The sequence below is a fragment of the Oncorhynchus mykiss genome, chromosome 7 (genome assembly GCF_013265735.2).
Source record: "Oncorhynchus mykiss isolate Arlee chromosome 7, USDA_OmykA_1.1, whole genome shotgun sequence".
Taxonomy (NCBI): Eukaryota; Metazoa; Chordata; class Actinopteri; order Salmoniformes; family Salmonidae; genus Oncorhynchus; species Oncorhynchus mykiss.
Window position 1 is genome coordinate 52,631,401 of NC_048571.1, and position 27,414 is coordinate 52,658,814.

The window sequence follows — 27,414 nt, forward strand, 5'->3', positions numbered from 1 at the left end:
CACTCGACTAAGCATGCCTCTCCTTAATGTCAATATGCCTTGTCCATTGCTGTTCTGGTTTAGTATTTATTGGCTTATTTCACTGTAGAGCCTCTAGTCCTGCTCACTATACCTTATCCAACCTATTAGTTCCACCACCCACACATGCGATGACATCTCCTAGTTTCAATTATTTTTCTAGAGACAATATCTCTCTCATCATCACTCAATACCTAGGTTTAGCTCCACTGTATTCACATCCTACCATTCCTTTGTCTGTACATTATACCTTGAAGCTATTTTATCGCCCCCAAAAACCTCCTTTTACTCTCTGTTCCAGACGTTCTAGACGACCAATTCTCATTGCTTTTAGCCGTACCCTTATCCTACTCCTATTTTCCTCTGGTGATGGAGAGGTGAATCCAGGCCCTGCAGTGCCTAGCTGCACTCCTATTCCCCAGGCGCTCTCTTTTGATGAATTCTGTAACCGTAATAGCCTTGGTTTCATGCATGTTAACATTAGGCCTCCTTAGGCCTCCAGCCTAAGTTTGTTTTATTCACTGCTTTAGCACACTCTGCCAACCCGGATGTTCTAGCTGTGTCTGAATCCTGGCTTAGGAAGACCACCAAAAATTCTGAAATTTTCATCCCAAACTACAACATTTTCAGACAAGATATAACTGCCAAAGGGGGGGGGGATGTTGCAATCTACTGCAAAGATAGCCTGCAGAGTTCTGTCCTACTATCCAGGTCTGTACCCAAACAATTTGAACTTCTACTTTTAAAAATCCACCTCTCTAAAAACAAGTCTCTCACCGTTGCTGCAACGGTGCTGCCTGCTATAGACCACCCTCTGCCCCCAGCTGTGCTCTGGACACCATATGTGAACTGATTGCCCCCCATCTATCTTCAGAGCTCGTGCTGCTAGGCGACCTAAACTGGAACATGCTTAACACCTCAGCCATCCTACAATCTAAGCTTGATGCCCTCAATCTCACACAAATTATCAATGAACCTACCAGGTACCTCCCCAAAGCCGTAAACACGGGCACCCTCATGGTTAACATCCTAACCAACTTGCCCTCTAAATACACCTCTGCTGTCTTCAACCAAGACCTCAGCGATCACTGCCTCATTGCCTGCATCCGTAATGGGTCAGCAGTCAAACGACCTCCACTCATCACTGTCAAACGCTCCCTGAAACACTTCAGCGAGCAGGCCTTTCTAATCGACCTGGCCGGGGTATCCTGGATGGATATTGATCTCATCCCGTCAGTAAAGGATGCCTGGTTATTTTATTAAATGCCTTCCTAACCATCTTAAATTAGCATGCCCCATTCAAGAAATTTAGAACCAGGAACAGATATAGCCCTTGGTTCTCCCCAGACCTGACTGACCTTAACCAACACAAAAACATCCTATGGCGTTCTGCATTAGCATTGAACAGCCCCCGTGATATGCAGCTTTTCAGGGAAGCTAGAAACCATTATACACAGGCAGTTAGAAAAGCCAAGGCTAGCTTTTTCAAGCAGAAATTTGCTTCCTGCAACACTAACTCAAAAAAGTTCTGGGACACTGTAAAGTCCATGGAGAATAAGAACACCTCCTCCCAGCTGCCCACTGCACTGAAGAGGGGAAAAACTGTCACCACTGATAAATCCACTATAATTGAGAATTTCAATAAGCATTTTTCTACGGCCGGCCATGCTTTACACCTGGCTACCCCCTACCCCGGTCAACAGCACTGCACCCCCCACAGCAACTTGCCCAAGCCTTCCCCATTTCTCCTTCTCCCAAATCCAGTCAGCTGATGTTCTGAAAGAGCTGCAAAATCTGGACCCCTACAAATCAATCTCAATCAAGACAATCTGAACCCTTTCTTTCTAAAAAATTATCTGCAGAAACTATTGCCACCCCTATTACTAGCCTGTTCAACCTCTCTTTCGTGTCGTCTGAGATTCCCAAAGATTGGAAAGCAACTGCGGTCATCCCCCTCTTCAAAGGTGGGGGGACACTCTTGACCAAAACTGCTACAGACCTATATCTATCCTACCCTGCCTTTCTAAGGTCTTCGAAAGTCAAGTCATCAAACAGATTACCGACCATTTCGAATCTCACCATACCTTCTCTGCTATGCAATCTGGTTTCAGAGCTGGTCATGGGTGCACCTCAGCCACGCTCAAGGTCCTAAACGATATCTTAACCGCCATCGATAAGAAACATTACTGTGCAGCCGTATTCATTGATCTGGCCAAGCCTTTCGACCCTGTCAATCACCACATCCTCATCGGCAGACTCGACAGCCTTGGTTTCTCAAATGATTGCCTCGCCTGGTTCACCAACTACTTCTCTGATAGAGTTCAGTGTGTCAAATCGGAGGGTCTGCTGTTCGGACCTCTGGCAGTCTCTATGGGGGTGCCACAGGGTTCAATTCTTGGACCGACTCTCTTTTCTGTATACATCAATGATGTCGCTCTTGCTGCTGGTGATTCTCTGATCCACCTCTACGCAGACGACACCATTCTGTATACTTCTGGCCCTTCTTTGGACACTGTGTTAACTAACCCTCCAGGCAAGCTTCAATGCCATACAACTCTCCTTCCGTGGCCTCCAATTGCTCTTAAATACAAGTCAAACTAAATGCATGCTCTTCAACCGATCGCTGCCTGCACCTGCCCGCCTGTCCAACATCACTACTCTGGACGGCTCTGACTTAGAATACGTGGACAACTACAAATACCTAGGTGTCTGGTTAGACTGTAAACTCTCGTTCCAGACCCACATCAAACATCTCCAATCCAAAGTTAAATGTAGAATTGGCTTCCTATTTCGCAACAAAGCATCCTTCACTCGTGCTGCCAAACATACCCTGGTAAAACTGACCATCCTACCAATCCTCGACTTCGGCGATGTCATTTACAAAATAGCCTCCAATACCCTACTCAACAAATTGGATGCAGTCTATCACAGTGCAATCCGTTTTGTCACCAAAGCCCCATATACTACCCACCATTGCGACCTGTACGCTCTCGTTGGCTGGCCCTCGCTTCATACTCGTCGCCAAACCCACTGGCTCCATGTCATCTACAAGACCCTGCTAGGTAAAGTCCCCCCTTATCTCAGCTCGCTGGTCACCATAGCATCACCCACCTGTAGCACGCGCTCCAGCAGGTATATCTCTCTGGTCACCCCCAAAACCAATTCTTTCTTTGGCCGCCTCTCCTTCCAGTTCTCTGCTGCCAATGACTGGAACAAACTACAAAAATCTCTGAAACTGGAAACAATTATCTCCCTTACTAGCTCTAAGCACCAGCTGTCAGAGCAGCTCACAGATTACTGCACCTGTACATAGCCCACCTATAATTTAGCCCAAACAACTACCTCTTTCCCTACTGTATTTATTTTATTTTATTTATTTATTTTGCTCCTTTGCACCCCATTATTTTTATTTCTACTTTGCACATTCTTCCACTGCAAATCTACTATTCCAGTGTTTTACTTGCTATATTGTATTTACTTTGCCACCATGGCCTTTTTTTTGCCTTTACCTCCCTTATCTCACCTCATTTGCTCACATCGTTTATAGACTTGTTTCTACTGTATTATTGACTGTATGTTTGTTTTACTCCATGTGTAACTCTGTGTCGTTGTATGTGTCGAACTGCTTTGCTTTATCTTGGCCAGGTCGCAATTGTAAATGAGAACTTGTTCTCAACTTAACTACTTGGTTAAATAAAGGTGAAATAAATAAAATAAAATAAACATACGAGGAAATACTCATATTGTTATCCTTTATTTGGAAAACATTTACCTGATATTTAGAATAGAAACTGCATGGCAAAGGACATTCTTTAATAATAAAATATAGATAATATCCTCCTGGTTTCTTTGTGATTCACAAAAAACATGACACTTCACACAAAATAGAGTAGGCTCAAGCTAGAACTAACAGAAGCTATGAATGTAAAGGATGCAAATAGTGTCAAATAAGAGACTAGCAGTGTAGAGATAACACCAGGAATTGTTCTGCCATTGTAAACAGAGGAGAGTAAAAAAAAGATACAGTGCCAGTCAAAAGTTTGGACACACCTACTCATTCAAGGGTTTTTCTTCGTTTTTACTCTTTTCTTCATTGTATAATAATAGTGAAGATATCAGAACTATGAAATAACACATATGGAATCATGTAGTAACCAAAAAAGTAATAAACAAATAAAATAATATTTCAGATTTTCAATTCTTCAAAGTAGCCACCCTTTACCTTGATGACAGCTTTGCACACTCTTGGCATTCTCTCAACCAGCTTCACCTGGAATGAAGGAGTTCCCACATACTCTGAGCACTTGTCGGCTGCTTTTCCTTCACTCTGCGGTCCAACTCATCCCAAACCATCTCAATTGGGTTGAGGTCACGTGATTGTGGAGGCCAGGTTATCTGATGCAGCACTCCATCACTCTCCTTCTTGGTCAAATAGCCCTTACACAGCCTGGAGGTATGTTGGGTCATTGTTCTGTTGAAAAACAAATTATAGTCCCACTAAGCGCAAACCAGATGGGATGGTGTATCGCTGCAGAATGCTGTGGTAGCCATGCTGGTTAAGTCTGCCTTGAATTGTAAATAAATCCCAGACAGCGTCACTAGCAAAGCATCCCAACACCATCACACCTCCTCCTCCATGCTTCATGGTGGGAACCACACATGTGGAGATCATCAGACCAAAGGACAGATTCCCTCAGGTCTAATGTCCTTTGCTCGTGATTCTTGGCCCAACCAAGTCTCTTCTTATTATTGGTGTCCTTTAGTAGTGGTTTCTTTGCAGCAATTTGACCATGAGGGCCTGATTCACACAGTCTCCTCTGAACAGTAAATGATGAGATGTGTCTGTTACTTGAACTCAGTGAAGCATTTATTTGGGATGCAATTTCTGAGGCTGGTAACTCTAATGAACTTATCCTCTGCAGCAGAGGTAACTCTGGGTCTTCCTTCCTGTGTCGGTCATCATGAGATCCAGTTTCATCATAAAGCTTGACTGTTTTTGCGACTGCACGTGAAGAATCTTTCAAAGTTCTTGACATTTTCAGGATTGACTGACCTTCATGTCTTTTAGTAATGACTGTAATTTCTCTTTGCTTACTGGAGCTTTTCTTGCCATAATATGGACTTGGTCTTTTACCAAATAGGGCTATCTTCTGTATACCACCCCTACCTTGTCACAGTACAACTGCTTGGCTCAAACACATTAAGAAGGAAATCAATTCCACAAATTAACTTTTAACAAGGCACACCTGTCAATTGAAATGCATTCCAGGTGACTTCCTCATGAAGCTGGTTTAGAGAATGCCAAGAGTGTGCAAAGCTGTCACAAGGCAAAGGGTGGCTACTTTGAATTTCCAATATAAAAAATATTTTGATTTGGTTAACCATTTTTTGGCTACTACATGATTCCATATGTGCTATTTCATAGTTTTGATTATTCTACAATGTAGAAAATAGTAAAAATGAAGAAAAACCCTTGAATGAGTAGGTTTATATATTATAGATTATATATACACACTACCATTAAAACATTTTGGGTCACTTAAAAATGTCCTGTTTTTTTAAAGAAAAGCAACAAAAAAATCCCATTAAAATAACATCACTGTTTAGACATTGTTAATATTGTAAATTACTATTGTAGCTGGAAACGGCAGATTTTTAAGGAATATCTACATTGTGTTCCAATGGCACGTTGTGTTAGCTAATCCAAGTTTATCATTTTAAAAGGCTAATTGAGGCTAAGAAATTGCCAAGAAACTGAAAATCTCAAACAACACTGTGTACTACTCCGTTCACAGAACAGCGCAAACTGCCTCTAACCAGAATAGAAAGAGGAGTGAGAATCCCCGGTGCGCAACTGAGCAAGAGGACAAGTACATTAAAGTGTCTAGTTTGAGAAACAGACGCCTCACAAGTCCTCAAATGGCAGCATCATTAAATAGTACCCGCAAAACACCAGTCTCAACATCAACAGTGAAGAGGCAACTCCGGGATGCTGGCCTTTTGAAAATTCCCAAAACAATGAATTTAGCAGTATTCATTTAGTTATTATATTTGAGGAAAAGAACACAGCATTATCCATAGCAAAATGCATAGAATTTTTTTAACACATTCCCAAGTGACATTGCTTCAAATGCCATGTTGAAACGTGCAGGACTGTACACCAAAGCCTTTTAAACAGCTCAACTGGATAATAGGTTTAGACTGATTCCATTATCCAGGCACCAAGAAGAGATCAGAACACAGATTATTCAGCAGTCTGAAGACAGGCTTTATTGGTCACATGCACGTGTTTAGCAGATCTTATTGCGGGTGTAGCAAAATGCTTGTGTTTCTAGCTCCGACAGTGCAGTGATATCTAACAAGTAATATCTAACAGTTTCACAACAAACACCCAAAATAAACGTATATCTAAGTAAGGAATGGATAAAGAATATATATACATATATGTCAGAGCAGCATTGGACTAAGATACAGTGGCATAGTGTAGAATACAGTATACACATATGAGATTGGCGATGCAAAATGTACACACAATTAAAGTGACTAAGATACCGTAGTATAGTATAGAGTACAGTTTATACATATGAGATGAGTAATGCAAGATACGGAGACATGATTAAAGTGGCTAGTGATTCCTAATCTATGTCTATAAGCAGCAGCCTCTGATGTGCTGGAGATGGCTGTTTAACAGTCAGTGGTGTAGTATAGAATACAATACAGTATATACATATGAAATGGGGGATGCAATATGTAAACACAATTTAAAAGCGACTAAAATATAATAGAATAGTGTGGAGTACAGTTTATACATATGATATGAGTAATGCTAGATACTTAAAGATTATTAAAGTGGCTAGTGATCCATTTCTAAAAGTGGCCAGTGATTTCTAATCTATGTCTATAGGCAGCTGCCTCTGATGTGCTAGTGATGGCTGTTTAGCGGTCTTGAGATAGAAGGCCTTGAGATAGAAGCTGTTTTCAGTCTCTCGGTCCAGCTTTGATGCACCTGTACTGACCTCACCTTCTGGATGATAGCGGGGTGAACAGGCAGTGGCTCGGGTGGTTGATGTCGTTGATGATCTGTTTGGCCTTCCTATAGCATCGGGTGCTGTAGGTGTCCAGGAGGGCTTGAAGTTTGCCCCCGGTGATGCGTTGGGCAGACCGCACCACCCTCTGGAGAGTTTTGCGGTGCAGTTGCCATACCAGGCGGTGATACAGCCCGACAGGAGGCTCTCAAATGTGCATCTGTAAAAGTTTCTGAGGGTTTTAGGTGTTTTCACCACACTATCTATGTTGGTGGACCATTTCAGTTTGTCAGTGATGTATACTCCGAGGAACTTGAAGCTTTCTCCTTTCCCACTGCGGTCCCATCAATGTGGATAGGGAGGTGCTTCCTCAGCTGTTTCCTGAAGTCCACGATCATCTCCTTAGTTTTGTTGACGTTGAGTGAGAGGTTATTTTCCTGGCACCACACTCCCAGAGCCCTCACCTCCTCCCTGTAGGCTGTCTCATCGTTGTAGGTAATCAAGCCAACTACTGTTGTGTCATCTGCAAAGTTGATGATTGATTTGGAGGCGTGCTTGGCCACGCAGCCATGGGTGAACAGGGAGTAGAGGAGGGGGATGAGCACACACACTTTATTAAACTTCATCGCAATACAGTTCCTCACAAGCGTCTTACTGCCTGTTTGAATATGTATTTATTAGGAATCCCCATTAGCTGCTACTCTTGAAAGAAATATGAAATAAATAAAATATTAAATAAATAATTCTCTCTACTATTATTCTGACATTTCACATTTTTAAAATAAATTGGCGATCTTAACTGACCTAAAACAGGGAATTTATACTAGGATTAAACGTCAGGAATTGTGATAAACTGAGTTTAAATGTATTTGGCTAAGGTGTATGTAAACTTCCGACTTCAATTGTATACAGTACAAAATCCATGTGTTCGTGTGTGTATAGTGCATATGTCTGTGCCTATGTTGCTTCACAGTCCCGCTGTTCCATGAGGTATTTTTTGTATCGGTTTTTTAAATCAAATTTTACTGCTTGCATGAGTTACTTGATGTGGAATAGAGTTCCATGTAGTACTGTGCGCCTTACATAGTCTGTTTTGGACTTGATGAAGTCAATCTCTCCTCCACTTTGAGCAGGAGAGATTGACATGCATATTATTAATATTAGCTCTCTGTGTACATCCCACTCTTTTACATCAATTAGATTTAGAATCAGGAAAAAACATTGCAGGTATTAAACCCTCTTTAGATCAGATACACGCAGACAGACCCACAAACACTCTCCCCACAATATTCTCCATCACTGTTGATGGGAGAAACAGAGCCACCCATCACCATTCGGGGCTAAATGAAAGGCCCTGTCCACTGGATTAGTCAACACTTTAGTGTAGAAGGCCGACCCCCTCGAACCTAAACACAGAGCTGTTGAAAGGACAGACTTCACGCTACAACTGGCACTGACCAAGCACGGGATGTCTCTCTGAACACCGGATTGTATGGAGCTACAGCTAGTCCCCTGATTGCATGTTTCCTGTCTTTTCTCTGTCTGCTCCTCGTATATGTTAGGCATTCAGTCTCGCTCAACCTCTCATTCCTCTTTAGCAATGGCCTGTAGTTTTTGGTTCCTCTCTCTCTCTCTCTCTCTCCAAGTCAGGGAAAGGGCACCAAAGTCCCTCTGCTAACTGCTTCCTGGGTCAAGGGTCAGCTTACACGTCGACACACACACACACTGAGCAGGGAAACAACATCACTGAAGAATGTTCTCACCCATCAGGGAACATGTCAAAATAGCACAGCTTATGTCAGCTCTATAAAAATTTTACATCTCTGACAATGTACAGTATTTTAGCTTGCACTTTCATACTTGATGTGGCCCAGAATACCTAGAACGCCAGTGATGTCCTTTCCACTCAAATCACATACAGACATGAAACACAACACACTCTGGAAAATACAACAACAACAAAAAGCTAAATATGAAAAGCAAAAGTGCAAAATCCCCCCGGGCCATTTATAATTCAGTGAAAATACATGTAACACATCAAAGTACTGCTCAGAGCAAGGCAGGTTCTGATGTTAGAATACATTATCAACTGGACCAGACCGACTCGTACTAAGGACACGAGAGCCTAGACACACACACAAACACCTCAACAGTGTAATCTAAAACCATGGGGGAATTTTCTTCAATAGGCTAGTAGACCTCAGCATTCATAATAACCAATCATGAGCATGTCGTCAAGGTAGAGTCCTGATCTGAGCTCACTGCTCACTGAAGAGAATATCCCCCAATCACTCAAACTTTAGACTCTATTAGCAACTTTCTGCCCACACGCCTGCATTAAACATGACCAATATACCTAAAGAGGTCGTCAGTCAGTGTTAAACATGCAAATGTAGAGGTACAGAAAACGCATGCAAATGTCCCTCTGTATTAATAATGCTGTAGCCTGAATCTGAATAACACTGCTAAGCGTTCCGTGTGAACTCTTTATGGTGTTTTAATGAGCAGAGAGATAGCAAAAGGCTCAGACCCATGCATGCTAGTTATACTGTATATTAACTATTACACTATATCCTCAACAACAGAATGGTCCTTTAGTGAGATATGATTTCAACACTTACGTCCCCAGGATCTCCTTGAAGTCGAAATTCTCCTTAACATCTGACGTTTTCTTCTTCCAAGAATGTCCATCGTCACCCAAAGGCATCTTTCTTTTCTGGTGGTTGGATACAATACTGGAGAAGAGGAGGGAAACTTAAATCACTCACTGTTCAACATGGGGGAAAAACTGGTCAGACAAAAACTCTTTCTGGATAGTTGTGTACCCAAATATTTGTCTAGGTATTAATTGTAATTGAAAGAATAAGGGTTCTTGTTTTTGATGATAACAGAATAGCTTCGTCATTACACACAAAAAAAATGTACAAGTCAAAGAGATAATGGATGACTAAAAATGTAACTGGACTGTACATCTTTTGGCACCTTTTGATTGACACACAAATGGTTTAGACTTACCTGGAAACTAAGTCTGATAAAGTGAGCTGTCAGACACTTAAAACCATTAGAATGTCACCAAGAATGCAAAAACTTCTACAAATTGCTTCAGGTGACGAGGGTTTGCGGTCAGTCCTGTTCTTTCTTTACCTCATAATCCTGAATGAACACAATTTAAGCTTCCCTTCAACATCTCTTATTGCTATTCTTACCAGTCTGTGCACCAAAAATTAGTAACTTTTGTAACTATAGTTGACATACTCACTCGCACTCTCAGTTGCAAGTGGCTTTTTTTAACTAAGAGTGTTAAAGTGTTATGGTGTAACACTTATTATCCGACAGAATAGTTTTGCAGGTCCATAACAATGCAGACTTTTAAACGGCAGTAGATGTGGTTATGAATCAACCAATAAAACAACCAGGTCAAACATTATACAATGTGTTTTAGAGAATCCCTCCCCTAGCTGCAAGTGGGCTATTGTTATCACATTCCAAATCCCACCAGACCATTTTGACAAAAATGTTATATCAGAGCTTACTCCACTATTCTCAGATTAACTTCTCTGCTATCACCAAAACACAGACTGCCTGAAGCCTGTTCTGTTGGCACTGTCTAAGAACATTTTCACAATGTATTTTCGAGAGGTATAGATTCTCGAGACAGTACTGTTGGGCAAACTTGCAAAACGATCACGTACCGAGCGCTACCTCTGGGGATCGCGCACAATACTCGCCCGACAGTTGCCCCCCTCCGAGCAGGGCAGTGTAAACAGAGTTGTGTCATTGAGCTCAACACTCATACAGTATTAACAGTAAATGCACAGCAAAGTTTTTGAAACAGCTGAAATGTATAGAGATTTTCCTTATACAGTGCCTTCAGAAAGTATTCACAACCCTTGACTGAGATTTTGTATCACTGGCCTACACACAATACCCCATAATGTGAACAAATAAATTACAAATGAAAATCTGAAATGTTTTGAGTCAATAATTATTCAACCCCTTTGTAATGGCAAGCCTAAATAAGTTCAGGAGTAAAAATGTGCTTAAGTCACATAACAAGTTGCATGGAGTAACTCTGTGTACAATAATAGTGTTTAACATTATTTGTTTAAGACTACCTCATCTCTGTACACCACACATACAACTTTCTCTAAGGTCCCTCAGTCGAGCATCGAATTTCAAACACAGATTCAACCAAAAAGACCAGGGAGGTTTTACAAAGCCTCGCGAAAAAGTGCACCTATTGGTAGATGGGTTAAAAAAAAATGCAGACATTGAAAATCCCTTTGAGCATGGTGAAGTTATTTATTACACTTTGGATGGTGTATTAATACACCCAGTTACTATAAAGATACAGGCATCCTTCCTACCTCAGTTGCAGGAGAGGAAGGAAGGAAACCACTCAAGGATTTCCCCATTAGGCCAATGGTGACTTTCAAAAAACAGTTAAGAGTTTAATGGCTGTGAAAGGAAAAACTGATGATTGATCAACAACATTGTAGTTACTCCACAATACTAACCTTAACAACAGAGTGAAAACAGGGAAGCCTGTACAGAATACAAATATTACAAAACATGCATCCTGTTTGCAATAACGCACTTAAGTAAAACTGCAAAAAAATGTGGCAAAGAAATTCACTTTACGTCCTGAATACAAAGTTATGTTTGGGACAAATCCAACACAACACATCACTGAGTACCACTCTTCATATTTTCAAGCATGGTGGTGGCTGCATGATGTTATGTGTATGCTTGTCTCCGGCAAGGACTAGGGAGTTTTTTAAGATAAAAAGAAACTGAGCACAGGCAAAATCCTAGAGGAAAACCTAGTTCAGTCTGCTTTCCAACAGACACTGGGAGAAAAATTCACCTTTCAGCGGGACAATAACCTAAAACACAAGGCCAAATATACACTGGAGTTGCTTACCAAGACAACATTGGATGTTCCTGAGTGCCTAGTTACAATTTTAACTTGAAAATCTATGGCACGACTTGAAAATGTCTGTCTGGCAATGATCAACAACCAACTTTAAAGAGCTTGAATAATTGAAAAAATAATAATGTGTTAATGTTTTACAATCCAGGTGTGCAAAGCTCTTAGAAACGTACCCCAAAAGACTCACAGATGTAATCACTGCCAAAGGTGATTCTAACATGGATTGACTGAGGGGTGTGAATACTTGTGTAAAATATATATCTGTATTTAATTTGCAATACATTTGAAAAATTAAATAAAAACAGGTTTTCACTTTGTCATTATGTGGTATTGTGTGTAGATGGGTGAGAAAAATATATATTGAATACATTTTGAATTAAGGCTGGAACAACAAAATGTGGAATAAGTCAAGGGGTATGAATACTTTCTGAAGGCACTGTATACTTGTTTTATGTTTTTTAATTTGACATAGCAGACATAGCACCAATGACTATATATGAATGAACAAATCCATTGATCACGCAACACGATTCATTCCAATGTGAAGAATCAAGAATGCATTGGCCAAATGAAATCGGTTAAGACAGCGTCTCATGGAAACATAACATGCGCAGTTTTTGCTACTCCAGGAAGTGAAGTTGCAGGCTAGCCCAGTGCTGCCCCGTCTCATTGAGTAACTCAAATTTAAGGTTGACCGGGGTACTGCAGGCTGCCATTTGTATTTGTATTTATTATGGATCCTTATTCTCTTCCTGGGTTCCAGCTAAATTAGGGCAGTTATACAATTTTAAAAACATTACAATATATTCAGAACAGATTGCACAACACAGATTTCACAACACATTAAGTGTGTGCCCTCAGGGCCCTACTCTACTACCACATATCTACAACACAAAATCCATGTGTATGTGTGTGTGTATAGTGCGTATTGTGTGTTTGTATACATGTGTCTGTTGCTGGCATGTCATGCCTACATTTGCTAGTCTTGCCAATTAAAAAATCATTAAAGCAGTTGGCAATATTTTTTGTGAGTAAGGAGCCATCTGATTCAATGAATGATGGAGCGGAGTTTGCCTTCTTGCCCAAAATGTCATTTAAGGTGCTCCAAAGTTTTTACTATCATTCTTTATTTCATTTATCTTTGTTTCATAGTGTAGTTTCTTCTTCTTTTTATTCAGTTTAGTCACATGATTTTTCAATTTGCGGTACATTTGCCAATCAGTTGTATAGCCAGACCTATTTACCATTTCACCCCTCTCAACCATACCATTTTTCAATTCCTCATCAATCCAGGGGATTAAACCATTTTTACAGTCAATTTCTTAATGGGTACATGGTTATCAGTAACTGGGATGAGAAATTGCATAAATGTGTCAAGTGCAGCATCTGGTTGCTTCTCATTACACACCACAGACCAACAAATATTACTTACATCAATAACATAGGAATCACTACAAAACATTGTATGACCTCTTATACAGTATATTAGGCCCAGCCTTTGGAACTTCGGTTTTCCTAGATATGGCAACTATATTGTGATCACTACATCTGATGGATTTGGATACTGCTTTCAAGCTAATTTCTGCAGCATTAGTAATGATGTGATCAATACATGTTGATGATTTCATTCATGTGCCTCAGCTAAAGCCAGAATGGGTTTTAGGTGAGGCAGATGAACCTGTAGCCATATTGATTCAACAATATTTAACATGAGATTCTTGTCACGTTCGATATAAGGATCGGACCAAGGCGCAGCATGGTATGCGTACATTCTTATTTATTTAAAGAATGAAGCACTGAACAAACTAACAAAATAACAATACATGAGGCTATACAAATGATTGCTGACATGCAACTACACATAGACAAGATCCCACAAACACAAAAGGGAAATGGCTACCTAAATATGATTCCCAATCAGAGACAACGATAAACAGCTTCCTCTGATTGGGAACCATATCAGGCCACCATAAACATGCAAATCACCTAGACCTACAAAGCCCTAGACAATACAAAACCCCTAGTCTATACAAAAACTAGCGTACCCACCCGTCTTACCCTGACCTAACCAAAATATAAAGAAAACAGAGATATCTCAGGTCAGGGCGTGACAATCCTCTCTAAGCTTTACAGAAATGTGGTTCTGAATATAGAAGGCCACACCTCCACCGTTGGCATTTCTGTATTTTCTGTAGATCTTATAACCATGTATTGCTACCACTGAATTATCTGGGCTCCTGAGTGGCGCAGCGGTCTAAGCCACTGCATCTCAGTAATAGAGGCGTCACTACAGACACCCTGGTTTGAATCCAGGCTGTATCACAACCGGCCGTGATTGGGAGTCCCATAGGACAGTGCACAATAGGCCCAGCTTCGTCTGGTTATTTTAGCACTTTTCTGGGATGCTTGATTGTTTTTATTGCTTTACTGGGAAACTTAGCAGAGGTAGACATGCTCAGGTAATTTACAGTGGATATATATTTACAGTCTACACACAATACCCAATAATGACAAAGCAACATTTACTTTTTTTATTTCAGCAAATGTATTTAAAAGAAAATAGAAATATTGCATTTACATAAATATTCAGACAGTTTACTCAGTACTTTGTAGAAGCACCTTTGTCACCGATTACAGCCTGGAGTCTTCTTGGGTATGATGCTACAAGCTTGGCACACCTGTATTTGGGGAGTTTCCCCCATTCTTCTCTGCAGATCCTCTCAAGCTCTGTCAGGTTGGATGGGGAGCGTCGCTGCACAGCTATTTTCAGGTCTCTCCAGAGATGTTCGATAGGGTTAAAGTCCAGGATCTGGCTGGGCCACCCAAGGACATTCAGAGACTTGTCCCGAAGCCACTCCTGCATTGTCTTGGCTGTGTGCTTAGGGTCGTTGTCCTGTTGAAAGGTGAACCTTCGCCCCAGTCTGAGGTCCTGAGAGCTCTGGAGCAGGTTTTCATCAAGAATATCTCTGTACTTTGTTCCGTTCATCTTTCCCTCGATTCTGATTAGTCTCCCAATCCCTGCCGCTGAAAAACATCCCAACAGCATGATGCTGCCACCACCATGCTTCACCGTAGGGATAGTGCCAGGTTTCCTCCAGACGTGATGCGTTGTCATTCAAGCAAAATAGTTCAATCTTGGTATCATCAGACCAGAGAATATTGTTTCTCACGGTCTGAGAGTCTTTAGGTGCCTTTTGGCAAACTCTAAGCGGGCATTCATGTGCCCTTTACTAAGGAGTGTGGAAAAAGTCAAGGGCTCTCAACACTGTCCGAATGCACTGTATGTTAGTGCAGGGTGAGCTGCAAACAGTGGACTTCTTGCTAGGGCACACCTCCTCAGTGCTAACAGTATAACTCTGGTTCATAGGCACATGATTACTGCATACAATAGCTAGCTGTAAGATCAGCAGAGGAATTCAGGGCAGTAAAAGGGATATCAATTAGGTTACTTGCATTGTCTTTTCCAGTGCCCCTGGGATAATGTACATCTGCTGAAGCATTATGACATCTCAGCAACACAATGGTTGGGATTAAATATATTGGGCTTGAGTCATTGATAGGTCATTGTCTCAACGCAGCCTTATAAAGAATGCTGTGAAAGAATCCAGGAACCCAAATGACTTGGGTGGATCCCATCCTCCTTATAATAGCTTTGTTTCCAGAAGGTATCAATACTGTCAATAAATGTTACACCCACAGAGCTGCAATAGTGTCATAGCCAGTTATGGAGGGCTAAAAGTCTGCTGAACTTCTCAATGCCACGATTTTGAGAGGGCAGAGGGCCAGATGTTATTATTGTTGGTGTCAAGTAGAGACCCAATCACTTCTTTAAAATCCGTCTTCAGCTGTTCTGAGCTGCCCTTCATAACGTCATTGAATCAAATCAAATGTTACTTGTCACATGCGCCGAATACAACAGTAAAAATGCATTCTTACACGCCGTTAACCAACAATGCAGTTTTAGGGAAAAAAAAGGTGTTAAGAAAATATTTACTAAAATAAACTGAAGTAAAAATAAATAAATACAATTTTAAAAAATAACAAATAATTAAGGAGCAACAATAAAATAACAATAGCGAGGCTATGTACAGAGGGTACCGGAACAGAGTCAATGAGCGGGGGCACAGGTTAATCAAGGTAAGTGAGGTAATATGTACATGTACAGTAGGTAGAGTTAAAGTGACTATGCCTGGATAATTAAACAGAGTAGCAGTAGCGTAAAAATGAGGGTAGGGGGAATATGCAAATAGTCCGGGCAGCCATTTGATTAGCTGTTCAGGAGTCTTATGGCTTGGGGGTAGAAGCTGTTAAGAAGCCTTTTGGATCTAGAATTGGCACTCCGGTACCGCTTGTCGTGTGGCTGGAGTCTTTGACAACTTTTAGGGCATTCCTCTGACCCCGCCTGGTATAGAGTTCCTGGATGGCAGGAAGCTTGGCCCCAGTGATGTACTGGGCATACGCACTACCCTCTGTAGGCCAAGCAATTTTTTGAGGATCTGAGGACCCATGGCAAATCTTTTCATGAACTATGATTTTTATTTTATTGTTTTATATATTTTATATTTAATATATATAACAAGGCAAGTCAGATACACTCAATTTCCTGATGTTGGTTTAAAATGTTTGGGAGCAGCTTATTGATGTCATGTACTCGTGCTCCTGGATAGCACAGTGTTTTTGCTCCAGGTACTGAGACATTTCTCACCATTAAACTGCCCAATACAACGTCCGGAGAAGCAAATTGAGAAATCTGCCAATTCCCACCCCTTACACAATTTGTTGAGCGTTTCACGGGCCCACAAGAAGCAGGATAGCGTATGCCCGCTGCTCCCGGCGATAGGTCCAGACCTTCCACCACAGGCAGTGCCCCGTCAGATCTAGAGAAAGCGAAAGTAGCCAAAGACCAAGCTGCTGCTGGATAACTTAATTATCCTTATAACTTCTTTTGTGTATCTTCTTTTAAATAATCAGTTAAAGGAAATATATCTGGTGTATAGGAAACAATGACATTTCTTCAACAAACAAAAATGTTTTATTGACACGAAGATTGGCCAGGAAGATCGCCATTTTTCCATTCACTATAATGGGGATCCTGCTTTCTGCTAACAATGCCTGTAGTACCACGGTCTGCCTGGATTCTCCCCAGGGTGGCACTACAGGACCGAGAGTGGTGGGTTTCCTGGGGCCAAGTTTTTCCTGATCTGGTAGGCTAACCTAATCAGGTTAAACTCGGGGTATGACATAGGAAAGAATCTGCTGTAAATATTTTTTGATATGGGCTATCATGGGACCATAAAAAAATCTTCTGAAAAAACTCCTGGGCCTAGGTAGGATGAAAACAACAATAAAGTCCTGTCAAGAAAATTAGGAATCAAATCATTCTAAACAACAGTACTTATCCCTTTTGAAAATGTTTCTGTCAATATTTTTTAGAAGCGCTGGTACAAATGTCAGCTCGCCACATGTTTGCCGGCGGCCCTGCTGTGCTGATCGCTGCAATGTGGATAGACGGAAATCGCCACACCATGCTATAAATGAAGAAACATAACCTATATGTATGATCTACTGTCTATGTACAGTGCCTTGCGAAAGTATTCGGCCCCCTTGAACTTTGCGACCTTTTGCCACATTTCAGGCTTCAAACATAAAGATATAAAACTGTATTTTTTTGTGAAGAATCAACAACAAATGGGACACAATCATGAAGTGGAACGACATTTATTGGATATTTCAAACTTTTTTAACAAATCAAAAACTGAAAAATTGGGCGTGCAAAATTATTCAGCCCCTTTACTTTCAGTGCAGCAAACTCTCTCCAGAAGTTCAGTGAGGATCTCTGAGTTATCCAATGTTGACCTAAATGACTAATGATGATAAATATAATCCACCTGTGTGTAATCAAGTCTCCGTATAAATGCACCTGCACTGTGATAGTCTCAGAGGTCCGTTTAAAGCGCAGAGAGCATCATGAAGAACAAGGAACACACCAGGCAGGTCCGAGATACTGTTGTGAAGAAGTTTAAAGCCGGATTTGGATACAAAAAGATTTCCCAAGCTTTAAACATCCCAAGGAGCACTGTGCAAGCGATAATATTGAAATGGAAGGAGTATCAGACCACTGCAAATCTACCAAGACCTGGCCGTCCCTCTAAACTTTCAGCTCATACAAGGAGAAGACTGATCAGAGATGCAGCCAAGAGGCCCATGATCACTCTGGATGAACTGCAGAGATCTACAGCTGAGGTGGGAGACTCTGTCCATAGGACAACAATCAAGTATATTGCACAAATCTGGCCTTTATGGAAGAGTGGCAAGAAGAAAGCCATTTCTTAAAGATATCCGTAAAAAGTGTCATATAAAGTTTGCCACAAGCCACCTGGGAGACACACCAAACATGTGGAAGAAGGTGCTCTGGTCAGATGAAACCAAAATTGAACTTTTTGGCAACAATGCAAAACGTTATGTTTGGCGTAAAAGCAACACAGCTGAACACACCATCCCCCACTGTCAAACATGGTGGTGGCAGCATCATGGTTTGGGCCTGCTTTTCTTCAGCAGGGACAGGGAAGATGGTTAAAATTGATGGGAAGATGGATGGAGCCAAATACAGGACCATTCTGGAAGAAAACCTGATGGAGTCTGCAAAAGACCTGAGACTGGGACGGAGATTTGTCTTCCAACAAGACAATGATCCAAAACATAAAGCAAAATCTACAATGGAATGGTTCAAAAATAAACATATCCAGGTGTTAGAATGGCCAAGTCAAAGTCCAGACCTGAATCCAATTGAGAATCTGTGGAAAGAACTGAAAACTGCTGTTCACAAATGCTCTCCATCCAACCTCACTGAGCTCGAGCTGTTTTGCAAGGAGGAATGGGAAAACATTTCAGTCTCTCGATGTGCAAAACTGATAGAGACATACCCCAAGCGACTTACAGCTGTAATCGCAGAAAAAGGTGGCGCTACAAAGTATTAACTTAAGGGGGCTGAATAATTTTGCACGCCCAATTTTTTCAGTTTTTGATTTGTTAAAAAAGTTTGAAATATCCAATAAATGTCGTTCCACTTCATGATTGTGTCCCACTTGTTGTTGATTCTTCACAAAAAAAGACAGTTTTATATCTTTATGTTTGAAGCCTGAAATGTGGCAAAAGGTCGCAAAGTTCAAGGGGGCCGAATACTTTCGCAAGGCACTGTATTTTATTTTTGGAATTGGCTTCCATATAGAACAGCTCAACATATCAACTCCTCGTGAATTTAATCCATTTTGAACTCACAAAAAGTGGAATAAATCAAGGGGTATGAATACTCTGATGGCACTATTTAACCGATTATGTAAAATGTCATCCTAATAACTCTATTCAGTGAGAATAAGCCCTGTCAGTCTGAGCATGCCATGCAGGATTATATATTACATTGTTTTGGTTTTTATCTGCCAATTCAGTAGCCTGGTATGATTACATATCAGGCTCCTGAATATGGTGGTTAAGTATTTGTCTAGTGAGTTTTTCCCCTCATCATAGTGGTCTCTGACTTGTGGTCAGACTCGCTGACGTGGAAAAAAACAAACTTAAACTTGTGCCTTTTTTCAATGCTGAATTCAATGTAATTGAGAAAATGTATTTTTTCTGCTAAAATAATTTCTTAATTTAACAGTAATTCAAGTACTAACTGTAATCATCATCATTTTCAAAAGTATCTATAATCTGATTACAATATTGTTGCTGGTAACGTAACCGATTACAGTTAGTTTCTTGTAATCCGATTACATGTAACTGATTATATGTAATCAGTTACTCCCCAACCCTGTTGCTCGTATAAACAGGGAGTCTCACGACATGTGCTAAACCCACGTAGATGTGATGGGGTACAGAAGGTGACTGCTGCATGGCGTTATCAGTGCCACCCCATGAAACCCTTAGGAAACGTAATGTCTGCCTCTTTCTTATCATGACCAGCCCCCACCAGCAGCTAATGACAATGCTGCTAGGTGCACACGCGCACACACAGACAGACAGACAGACAGACAGAGGTTTGTTCGGAGGTGCCTTTCCTTCCTCGTCTGAAGTTGGCTTCTTGCATGTCTCCATGGAAACCCCAGAGAGGTATGCTGGTATCTGCAGAACCAAATTGCACCAGGTCTAATGGCTAATGTCAGCTGAAGTAGTGTTTATTTTAGTCACATTGGTGTCGGTGCATGGTGTCAATGCGTGGTGAACGCACACACAGAGGTGGGCACATCAACAGACACCTTAGGGCCGTGCCTTGGCCTTTAGTCACAACTCTGGCCAATGTCACAGCCAGGAAAGTCCCAGTAAAAAAATAGGTGGTTACCAGAGTTATCTGTTCTAAATTCCAACTCATGTTGGTAATGTAATTGGTCCCAACTCTATTGGTTACTTGTGAGACTATGACCAGTGATGGAATTACAGAGGAGCTGTGTGTAATTCTGCAAGTGAGGATGTGAGAGTGAGGAAGGCATCACATCCTCACTGAAAATACTTGAATATTCCCTTTAACATGACAGGATGCGATTTATAAAAGAGGAACATTGAAGAGGTTTGAATAAGGTTTATCACCATTTGTAAATGGTTAATCAACAGATATTTTTGTATACAGTACCAGTAAAACGGTTGGACACACCTACTCATCCAAGGTTTTCCCCTATTTTTACTATTTCCTAAATTGTACATTAATAGTGAAGACATACAAACTATGAAATGACACATATGGCATCATGTAGTAACCAAAAAAGTGGTAAACAAATCAAAATATATTTTATATTTGAGATTCTTCAAAGTAGCCACCCTTTGCCTTGATGACAGCTTTGCACACTCTTGGCATTCTCTCAACCAGCTTCATGAGGAGGTCACCTGGAATCCATTTCAATGAACAGATGTGACTTCCAATCAATTGTGTTGTAACAAGGTAGGGGTGGTATACAGAAGATAGCTCTATTTGGTAAAATACCAAGTCCATGTTATGGCAAGAACAACTCAAACAAACAAAGAGAAACGACAGTCCAACCGCTGTGTCTTTGTGAGATGCATAGTAGTTGAACGGATTATCTCCGCATGTGTGGTTCCCACCGTGAAGCATAGAGGAGGAGGTGTGATTGTATGGGGGTGCTTTGCTGGTGACACTGTCAGTGATTTGTTTATAATTCAAGGCACACTTAACCAGCATGGCTACCACAGAATTCTGCAGTGAAAAGCCATCCCATCTGGTTTGCGCTTAGTGGTACTATCATTTGTTTTTTCAACAGGACAATGACCCAACACAATTTCAGGCTGTGTAAGGGCTATTTGACCAAGAAGGAGAGTGATGGAGTGCTGCATCGGATGACCTGCCTCAACAATCACCCGACCTCAACCCAATTGAGATGGTTTAGGATGAGTTGGACAAGCAGTGAAGGAAAAGCAGCTAACAAGTGCTCAGCATATGTGGGAACTCCTTCAAGAATGTTGGAAAAATATTCCAGGTGAAGCTGATTGAGAGAATGCCAAGAGTGTGCAAAGCTGTCATCAAGGTAAAGGGTGGCTACTTTGAAGAATCTAAAATATAACACATATTTTGATTTGTTTAATAACATTTGTGTTATTTCATAGTTTGTCTTCACTATAATTATACAATGTAAAAAACCTTTAACAGTATAGGTTGTAACAGTATAAGTTTAAACCGACCCCTCGCCCATACCCGGGCGCAAACCAGGGACCTTCTGCACACAACAACTGACACCTACGAAGCGTCGTTACCCATCGCTCCACAAAAGCTGCGGCCCTTGCAGAGCAAGGGGAACAACTACTTCAAGGTCTCAGAGCAAGTGACGTCACTGATTGAAACGCTATTTAGCACACACCGCTAACTAAGCTAGCCGTTTCACATCCGTTACATAGGTGTGTCCAAACTTTTGACTGGCACTGTATTTGCTTTAAATAATTTTGCCCGCCAGTGAAGGCTATATAAATGAAAGGAACAGAAATAAGAAGTAGGCATCATAGACCAGCATGCAAAGCAATCTGCTTGGGGAAGCAGTAAGAGGAAGTCTAGTCAAATGTGTGACAGAGAGAGAGCCCTGTTAGTTATTCATGTTAGTAACACAGGAAGTCTTCTGGGCCTTTCTGGTCTGGTAGCATGTCCTGCATCTTAATAGTCTAGTGCAGGGATGGGCAACTAATTTCCCCCCTAAAACATTTTTAGACACATTTTAGGAACTCAGTCAGGGTCTCAACTTACTGTTGCGAGTTAGAATACACACGGTGCAATTTCGAAATGTTGTTGTGCATCAGCAGTCTTTATGTCAGTCCAAATGTGTAGAATTGCAGGAAATTAGCTGTAAGAGAACTCATTTTTCCGCTCCGCCCCATGGCAAAATGAGTAGAATTGCATGAAATGAGTTATAAAATTGCAAAATCTTCTCTCTGCCCCCTGGCAAAATGTGTAGAATTGTAGCAAACTTGCTCTAAAACAGCAACATTTTCTCTACAACCCATGGCAAAATGTGTAGAATTGCACAAAATTAACTATAAAACTGACGTTTCTATCCGCTGTCAATAGGGACAACTAAAATGTTTTGCTGGGGGGGGCCCTCATGATGACTTCCATTTTTTTGTGGCCCCTATCCCATTCAAAGTTGCCCATCCTAGGTCTAGTGGCTTCTACGCTCTCCTCTTCTCATGTTCAGTTATTATAGATCAGAGCAGATGAAGGAAAGTAGCCATATACAGTATGATCTCTGAGTGCCGGTGTTATGTGCCCTTAATTGACACAGGTGCAGAGGTAGGGCTAGACAATGTGGCCTAAAAATCATATCTACATTATTATTTTTTTTATTCTCTAAATAAGCTTTTCTGTACAATTCAAGGTAAAATAGACTGCATTTCAAACAGTCAGCAATAATCTAATTAATTCAGGGCTCGTGTGTCACGGCCGTCGAATGAAGTAGACCAAAGCGCAGCGTGGTGAGTGTACATATTCCTTTTATTAGGATGACGCCGACAAAAACAATAAACAATACAAACACAACCGCGAAGTTTAAGGGCTATGTGTCACAGACAAAGTTAACTACCTACAAAGACATCTGAATCATATTAATGACCTAAGGCTCACATTTCTGTGTGTTATTATGTTATAATTAAGTCTATGATTTTATAGACCAGTCTGACTGAGCGATGGTAGGCACCAGCAGACTCATAAGCATTCATTCAAACAGCACATTTCTGCATTTTGCCAGCAGCTCTGCTGTTTATGACTTCAAGCCTATCAACTCTCGAGATTAGGCTGGTATAACGATGTGATGTGAAATGGCTAGCTAGTTAGCGGGGTGCGGGCTAATAGCATTTCAAACGTCACTCGCTCTGAGACTTTGAGTAGTGGGTAACGCTGCTTCGATGGTGGCTGTTGTCGTTGTGTTCCTGGTTCGAGCCCAGGTAGGGGCGAGGAGAGGGACGGAAGCTATACTGTTACACTGGCAATACTAATGTGCCTATAAGAACATCCAATAGTCAAAGGTATATTAAATACAAATGGTATAGAGAGAAATAGTCCTATAATTCCTATAATAACTACAACCTAACACTTCTTACCTGGGAATATCACCAGCTTTCATATGTTCTCATGTTCTGAGCAAGGAACTTAAACGTTAGCTTTCTTACATGGCACATATTGCACTTTTACTTTCTTCTCCAATACTTTGTTTTTGCATTATTTAAACCAAATTGAACATGTTTCATTATTTATTTGAGGCTAAATTGATTTTATTGATGTATTATATTAAGTTAAAGTAAGTGTTCATTCAGTAATGTTGTAATTGTCATTATTACAAATAAAATTTAAAAAATTAATCTGCGATTAATCGGTATCGGCTTTTTTGGTCCTCCAATAATCGGTCGACCTCTCACACACACACACACACACACACACACACAAAGTAGAAAGGCCCATTGGCTCATCACCCATTGGCTCATCTTCAGCGCACTCATAAGCTCTCTTGCTTAATAAGCCTTCAGTAACATGCAATGCAAACTAATTTATCTGAACCTCATCACTGAGTACAATCTATGTTTACAGATTTTCCAGCTTATTGCTCTTTATTGTATAAAGTCATCACTCCACTACTGATCCTTTCCTGATTACACACTTTACATAAATGATGTGTGTTTAGTTGCCATATCAATAAAGGCTCACTAGTGGATCAGAATGCCAAAGGACATTGGGCACAGACCAGCTCCACCACCCAGCTGTGTGTGTGTGTGTGTGTGTGTGTGTGTGTGTGTGTGTGTGTGTGTGTGTGTGTGTGTGTGTGTGTGTGTGTGTGTGTGTGTGTGTGTGTGCGTGTGTGTGTGTGTGTGTGTGTGTGTGAATCCGTGGACCAATCAGAGCAGAGGTCACATGACATTGGCCCCCAACAGAGAATAGGGACAGGTGCATGGAGGAACATTGGCAATTGAGGTTACACAAAGTAACAAAAATAAAGCAAATCTGGTGAAAAACATTACAATAAATTATAAAAATTGTAAATTATAAAAATCCTTCAAATTTTTTACGGCAATAAACATGCTATACGTTTTCACAATCAATCTGGCCTAACATAGCAACTCCAGACAAGCCTTGAGAAAATCCATGGTGTATCCCCAGTCGCTTTTATCCACTTTAGTGAAAACACCTTCATATGTTTGGTCTATTGATATAACTTTACACCCAGTGGGGGCTCCTCAGAGGAGGAAGGGGGGGACCATCCTCAGTGAATTTCATTAAAATAAAAAATGGTTTATCCTGTTCAGATTAAACTATACTAAATATATTCATGTCACCAAATAATGGATTAAAACACTGTTTTGCAATGAAGGTCTACAGTAGCCTCAACAGCACACTCTGGGGTCGCACCATGGTGTAGCCAGAGGAAGACAGAAACTAGCTGTCCTACGGCTAAACAATGGTGCTACCCCAGAGTGTGCTGTTGAGGCTACAAAACCTAGGAGGCTAATGGTTCTCACCCCCTTCCATAGACTGACAAAGTATTTTTGACGACTTCCGGAGGATGTCCTCCAATCTTTCAGAGCTCTTGCGGCATAAACTGACATATTGTCCACCCAATCAAATGATCAGAGAATCACTGAAAGAATAACCTACAGCTAGCTAGCATTGCATAAAATGTGGAGAGTAGTTGACTCAAAGAGAGAGAAAGACAATAGTTGAACAGTTTTTAACAAATTATTTATTCAAAAATGAACGAGAAGCAAGAGAGAGATAGAGAGTTAATTATATTTAGTTTTAGTTTTTTTCACTTTCACTTTCACTTACTTAGCTTGCGAATGCAGCTAGCTAGTTAATCCTACTCAAACACCCGGCTCAAACAGAGAGGGATTGTTAGCTAGCTGGAACTCTTCCAAGTCAAGGTAAGATTTAGTTGTATTAATTTATTGCCACCAGGGAATTCCAGTGTAACTACTAAACTGCTTGCTGTACACTGTACTGCATAATTGTAGCAGGTTTACTAATGCATTTAGATCTAGTAGCTATGTTGACTATGATATTAGCTAATATGGTGACAATGGTGTAGGCTGTGAGTACCGGTTAGAAGTTATGGTATGAAGGTTTTGCTTAGAATGTTTTTTAGCCTGGTCACAGACAGCTGTTATTTTTTTAATTTAACTTATATTTAACTAGGCAAGTCGGTTAACAACAAATGTGTATTTACAATGACGGCCTACCCCGGCCAAACCCTAACCCAGACAACAATGGGCCTAGTTGTATGCCGCCCTATGGGACTCCCAATCACGTCCGCTTGCACTGAAGTCCACAAGCGAAGGGAAAATGTGAGAGGAGGAGAGCGCGTAGATGTGAGAAGGAATTATACAACAAACAAAGTAATCATGATGTTTGTATGTGGCTGCTATGAAAATGAACTGTGTGTGTGGGTGATCAGGGGTGTATTCATTACGACCTATTCTGTTGAAAAACTTTTCTTACATGTAAGCAAACGAAACGGGGATAAGCATACCTTAATTTGTCCAAAAGAAACTCTCGTTTGCAACTGTTTGGACTACTGATTACACCCTAAATCAGATAGATGAAGGCAAGAGAGTGCAAGGCGGTATTGAATGTGTCACTGGCTTTTACCTTGATTAATAAAATGCTTATTTTATTTTAGGCTAGGTTGTAGCAACCTCATGATGGGTATAGGTAACATTTTAGTATCATGTAGTATCCTAAACCTATCAATTTCACATTGAGGTGGGTGAATGGAATATGAATGGCAGTCATCCAATATCCTGTAATAGAAAAAAGACCATGCTCCCCCCCCCAAAAAAAAACTGTTTACACCCTATGACAAAAGGTCAAGAGCATGTAGGCTAGCCTAACTGATACCTCCACATTGAGAGCTGCAACATCACAGTGTCTCTGTGTTACAGTAACATCTCACTGTCCACTCACAAATATAACATTCTCCTTGTCATGATAACATCTTGATCTGAACCACAAGCTCATCAGGGACACCGGAGTCTATGACACTAAGCAAATCCCTTTCAAAATGAGCTTTTGAATTGATAAGCCGCGTTCTCCTTCCGAGCTGGCTCATGGAACGTGAGCGAGGATGTATGTGTGTGTGCATGTGTGTGTGTGTGTGTGTAATAGACTGTATAAATTATGAGCGCTCGAAGGAGAGAGAGAGAATGCAAGCAGAAGACAAAAATACCTCAAGCATTCTAGATTAGTAAGACACTAAAATGGGAAAATGGTTACAATAAGTTATAACACCTTTATGAGGACCTACACTCTAAAATGTCAATGATAACTTTGTTGGAAAATTAAACACTACTATCAATTTATACTCTTTCTATTGGTTTGCACACACTCCATCGGTGGCCTCTGATCTCTACTGAAAAATATGCTTAGTACCATAAACCAATATGCCCGCAACTCCTTAGTATTTGGGCTATATGTTAAACACTAGCCTGAATATTAATATGAATGAACGTTCCACATGATGGGGCACTGTCTGTCTCGTAGCTTGTTTCAGTCTGAGAAGTCAACCAGCTGCGAAACAATTACTTTCAATACATTATTCATTTAAACTAGTACGAAACTATAGTTATAAAAGCAATAAACTATTTAGGCTATGGTTTAACATTTCAACTAGGTTTTTTATTGTCAATCAGGCAGACCAGAAACGTAAACTATTCTCGCATTCAGGGCATTTTTCCATATAGCGACTACATCTGAATTATACATTTGAATTATGCCAGTCATTATAATAATGTCCACACAATGTTCTAATCAACATAACAGAGATTCTTACCTGTGATTTGTACGATTTCAAAGGTTGTTCCTTTCTTACTGTTTCACCAATGTTGGACTCGGGTCGCTCGCGGAAAAACTGGATTCGACACCTCCAACAGCACTCTCATGACGTCAGGGCAATGGGCGGAGGGAGT

At 40.8% G+C, this 27,414-nt stretch overlaps 1 protein-coding gene across 1 annotated transcript in view; it reads right to left on the reverse strand.

Annotated features, from left to right (window-relative positions):
- Positions 1-27,355, reverse strand: part of camk1b (calcium/calmodulin-dependent protein kinase Ib) — a 74,967-nt gene extending 47,612 nt beyond the window's left edge. Inside the window, 2 exon segments of the mRNA NM_001124638.1 lie at positions 9,665-9,778; positions 27,279-27,355. Of these exon segments, the coding sequence (NP_001118110.1) occupies positions 9,665-9,750 (86 nt within the window). The 5' untranslated portion in view covers positions 9,751-9,778; positions 27,279-27,355.
- Between the last annotated feature and the right edge of the window lie 59 nt (positions 27,356-27,414).